The sequence below is a fragment of the Physeter macrocephalus genome, chromosome 14, assembly GCF_002837175.3.
Source record: "Physeter macrocephalus isolate SW-GA chromosome 14, ASM283717v5, whole genome shotgun sequence".
Taxonomy (NCBI): Eukaryota; Metazoa; Chordata; class Mammalia; order Artiodactyla; family Physeteridae; genus Physeter; species Physeter macrocephalus.
The window spans coordinates 46,496,985-46,502,164 of NC_041227.1; the positions used below are offsets into that span (position 1 = coordinate 46,496,985).

The 5,180-nt window shown below is 47.7% G+C and overlaps 1 protein-coding gene across 3 annotated transcripts in view; it reads left to right on the plus strand.

The window, feature by feature from the left end:
- Positions 1 to 5,180, plus strand: part of BFSP1 (beaded filament structural protein 1) — a 40,358-nt gene that overhangs the window by 31,043 nt on the left and 4,135 nt on the right. For all 3 annotated transcript variants that reach the window (XM_028499331.2, XM_024123637.3, XM_055090411.1), the window contains 2 exons: positions 1,039 to 1,259; positions 4,314 to 4,399. In XM_028499331.2, coding sequence (XP_028355132.1) covers positions 1,039 to 1,259; positions 4,314 to 4,399 — 307 coding nt within the window. The remainder of the gene's footprint in view (positions 1 to 1,038; positions 1,260 to 4,313; positions 4,400 to 5,180) is intronic.

The following is a 5,180-nucleotide window of genomic DNA, read 5'->3' on the forward strand; positions in this document are numbered from 1 at the left end:
GCAACGAAGAGTAGCCCCCGCTCACCGCAACTAGAGAAGGCCTGCGCGCAGCAACAAAGACCCAACGCAGCCAAAAAAAAAAAAAAAAAAAAAGAAGTAACTATCCTTTAAGAAAAAAAAAAAAAGAAAAGAAATGCAGCCCCTCCGGCCTCACCGGACCTGCTGAGTCAGAATCTGAGCTTAACGGTATCCTTGGGGGGTTCAGATGCACGATGAACTTTGAGAAGCACTCTTCCAGGAGAAGTGGGTTTGGTTTGCTTGTTCTATTTTGCTTTTGAGAACTGGCCATGCCTGTTAGATGTCTTCTCTTTGGGAAAATGAGGTTGTACTAAGCTTGTAAATCAGTACACTGTGGCCCTTTAGGGGTTGTCACAGCTCTTACAGTGAATATGAGGCCACCTCTTTTTATTTTCCTACCTTAATTTTGATTTGTCCTGCATTAATATGTAAATAATGTTTCCCTGAAGTTATTTTATTTATACACATGTGCGAGTGTGCACAAACGCACACACCCCCTTTAGCTACCAAAACATATATGTAACTCTAGTGATCGGAAATCAGGAGAAAATTAAAGTGCCATAGTGATTGAAAAAGATCAAGGAAACTTCCTCCCTTAATTATTTCAGTAAAAAATAGCATCTTATCGATTTAGTACATGTTCTTCTTTTTACTAATTTTTCAGCTGGCAGATTTATGCTAACTCAGTAAATTATGAAGAATGTACTTGGTTTGAGTTGTACATTTTATTCCATGGACGGCAGCTTTCGTTTCAGTTTCTGGGGTTGTCATCTTCCCACTGCCTTTGCGGGGTGGAGACTCTGCTAGGGCAGATTTCCGAGGGTGCTGATGCGAGCGTAAGGAGAAGGGGTTCACATCCCTCTGTGGCTTAAGGATTCCCTGCTGACAGAGAAACAGAGAAACAACAAACCCACAGAACAAATAAAACTGGATATGCCGCGTCCAGGGTCTCCCTGCCGGGTCTGTGTCTTAAGGGAGAGGGCGGGCTGGGTTTCCTTACAGCCGTGTCTTTGCCCACAGACGGCGGCCCTAGAACAAAACATCAAAGATGCCCACGAGTGCTACGATGAAGAGATTCAGCTCTACAACGAGCAGATTGACACCCTGCGGAAGGAAATTGAGGAGGCCGAGAGGAGCCTGGAGAGGTCATCCTACGACTGCCGGCAGCTGGTGGTCGCCCAGCAGACCCTGAGGAATGAGCTGGACCGGTATCACCGGATCATCGAGAACGAAGGCAACAGGTGGGGTCAGCGGTGGGCAGAGCCCGTGGGCACAGCGCCGACCTCTCTGGCTGGCCTCTTACTTGTTCCACAGATCTTTGCTGAGTGTTTCCTGTGTTCCTGTTCTAGGCAGTGGGGATGTGGCCAGGAAGGGAACCCCCAAATCCGTGACCTCACAGAGCTTGAATGTTAGTCGGGGAGACAGGATGAGTGGGTTTGTAGCAGAGGGCGTGTGGCCTGTGACCTGTGCTCTGGAGTGAATCGCAGCAGGGAGAGGGGAGAGGGGGCGGGGGTGACGGGGGAAGTGTTTGAATGTCAAGCAGGGGGTCAGAAAGCCCCCACGGAGAAGGCTCCCTTCAAGCTCACAGGCCTCTGGGGACATGAGTGTCTTAAAAGAGAGGATGATCAGGCGTGGTTATTGAGATGCTGCAGGTGAGGGGCCCGCACAGTACCTGGAGCTCAACCAGTGCTCAGTGTCGGTGTCATTACTGCTGCTGCCATCATGACTCTGACCACCTGGTTGGGTCAGTAACGTGGCTGTGGACAGGCCGTCTGGTCTCCTCCAAGTGATGGAACTTTGACTTGAATCCACTGTGAAGTAGATCTCTGTCTCCATCTCATCATCATTCACAGCTGCACCTGCATCGTCTACTGTCCATTTTCTAGATGTATTAATACATCTATATCAGGACTTCCCTCGTGGCACAGCGGTTAAGAATCCGCCTGCCAAAGCAGGGGACATGGGTTCGATCCCTGGTCTGGGAAGATCCCACATGCCGCGGAGCAACTAAGCCCATGAGCCACAACTACTGAGCCCGCGTGCCACAACTACTGAAGCCCTCGTGCCTAGAGCCTGTGCTCCACAACAAGAGAAGCCACCGCAATGAGAAGCCCGCGCACCGCAACGAAGAGTAGCACCCGCTTGCCGCAACTAGAGAAAGGCCACACGCGGCAACAGAGACCCAACACAGCCAAAAATAAATAAATAAATGTATTAAAAAAAATTGACTCTGACCACCTGGTTGGGTCAGTAACGTGGCTGTGGACAGGCCGTCTGGTCTCCTCCAAGTGATGGAACTTTGACTTGAATCCACTGTGAAGTAGATCTCTGTCTCCATCTCATCATCATTCACAGCTGCACCTGCATCGTCTACTGTCCATTTTCTAGATGTATTAATACATCTATATCAGGACTTCCCTGGTGGCACAGCGGTTAAGAATCCGCCTGCCAAAGCAGGGGACATGGGTTCGATCCCTGGTCTGGGAAGATCCCACATGCCGCGGAGCAACTAAGCCCATGAGCCACAACTACTGAGCCCGCGTGCCACAACTACTGAAGCCCTCGTGCCTAGAGCCTGTGCTCCACAACAAGAGAAGCCACCGCAATGAGAAGCCCGCGCACCGCAACGAAGAGTAGCACCCGCTTGCCGCAACTAGAGAAAGGCCACACGCGGCAACAGAGACCCAACACAGCCAAAAATAAATAAATGTATTTAAAAAAATACATCTACATCACCTACACCTGTACCTACACTTACGTCTACATCTATGTCCTCATTATCTGTATGTGTGTACATCTACACTGCATCTACATTATCTACCTCATCTACATTATCTACCTCATCTGTAGCTACACCTACAGTATCTTCATCTACACCTATACCTACACCTACCTCTACATCACCTACATTTATACCTACATCACCTACACCTACATCTATATTATCTGTATCCACATCTACATCATTTACATCTGTGTCACCTACACATACACTTATATCTACATTATCTATAGCTACACCTACATCTTTATCACCTAAATCTACACCTACACCTATACGTCATCTATACCTAAGTCATCTGTATCTGCATCATCACGTACATGCACATCTACAACGATGTCTCCATTATTTATAGCCACATCTACACCTACGTCTATGGCTACATCAATGTCTGTATCTGTAGATATTCAGAGAACAGATTGAGGCCAGCCCCCTCCTATACAGACTCTGAATCTCTATTAAGTTGAGGTTCTTCAATTCAGTCTTGCTGATTTTGGGGGGTTTAGATTGAGTTAAAAGAGAAGAACCCAGACACAGGAGCACTTCCCTCTCGCTGGGGCTCTGTCTTGGCTGTGAGTGCTCTAATGTGTAGGAGGAAAAGCAAGACTTTCTTTTGTTTCTCTAGTTCTGGTCAACGTACTGTGCTGAACTCTATATTTATGTCACAGTGAATGCTTCATGCACACATATACAAAAAGAAGTCTTGAACGGGTATTTAAGCGTCCTTGTGAAAATTTTTGTTTTGGAGGCCGGGCTTCATCAAAAGGTAACTGGATACCCCTTTTGTTGGTTTATATATAACTCTTAATTTTGATATAATTTCAAATTGATAGAAATGTTGCAGGCACAGAACAAGGAAATTCTGAATCCTCTTAGATTCACCAGCTATTTATGTTTTGTCTCACTTGCTTTATCTTTCTGCTGTCTCTGATTATATATAACTTTTTTTTTTTTTTTTTTTTTTTTTTTGCGGTACGCGGGCCTCTCACTGGTGTGGCCTCTCCCGCTGCGGAGCACAGGCTCCGGGCGCGCAGGCTCAGCGGCCATGGCTCACGGGCCCAGCCGCTCCGCGGCATGTGAGATCTTCCCGGACCTGGGCACGAACCCGTGTCCCCTGCATCGGCAGGCGGACTCTCAGCCACTGCGCCACCAGGGAAGCCCTATATATAACTATTTTTTAAAAAAGACCAGTTGGAGATATTATACCCTGGTTGCCCTAAATACTTCAGCCGGGGCTGGCCATTCTCTTATTCTAAAAAAACTCCAAAACAAAAGCATTACAATTTTTTTATAAGGGTGTTTCACAGCTTTGACTTGGGCTCAAAGAGATGATTATTCCTTTCCGTTGTCCTCCAGTGTGTAGATGTGTTTGTGGTTCATGAGCGGTTGGATCTGGAGAAAGTTTTTTTCATTTTTGCTGGACATTAGAGCATCCCTCTTGCCCGCCCCCCGCATCTGTTTGGCTCAGTGAATTAAAGCTGGAGACCACCCTCTTTCTGGTTCTTTTTGCCAGGCTGAGCTCCGCCTTCACTGAAGCTCCGATCACTCTGTACACCGTGAGCCGCGGAGCCTCCCTCAGCCCTCGACACGGTGGGAAAGGTGAGTCCCCAACCCTGGCTTCTGCGACTTTCTGTCCTGGGAAAAAGGAAAAATAAAGCGGCTTTCTCCCTGAACTTAGCATTCATACTCCCTGTCCATCTGGAAATTCAGTGCTTTTATGTGAGGTCCCTTCTCTCCTTCACTGATGTCCTCCAACAGGTGCTGAGTGACTGCGTCAAAAAGTTTACAAGGAGAAAATCAGATGGGGGTTAGGCCCCCTCAGGAACGTGGTCTGTGAACACGAGGCATTTAACTGGGGAGAAAAAAAGCGGCTCAACATTTACTTTAGCAAGAAGTGAATACCGAATTGTCTCTATTCACCGCCCCGCCCCCACCCCCCCAGTGAAATGAACTCTTTTTTTTTTGTCTTTTTTAGGACGCGCAACCACTGCGCCACCAGGGAAGCCCCTATTTATTTATTTTTATATTTATTTTTGGCTGTGTTGGGTCTTCGTTTCCGTGCGAGGGTTTACTTTAGCAAGAAGTGAATACCGAATTGTCTCTATTCACCGCCCCGCCCCCAACCCCCAGTGAAATGAACTCTTTTTTTTTGTCTTTTTTAAAAAAAATAGTAATCTTTTATTTATTTATTTATTTATTTATTTTTATTTTATTTTTTTTTGTGGTATGCGGGCCTCCCTCTGCTGCGGCCTCTCCCGTTGCGGAGCACAGGCTCCGGACGCGGCTCCGGACGCGCAGGACCAGCGGCCATGGCTCACGGGCCCAGCCGCTCCGCGCATGTGGGATCCTCCCAGACCGGGGCGCGAACCCGGTTCCCCTG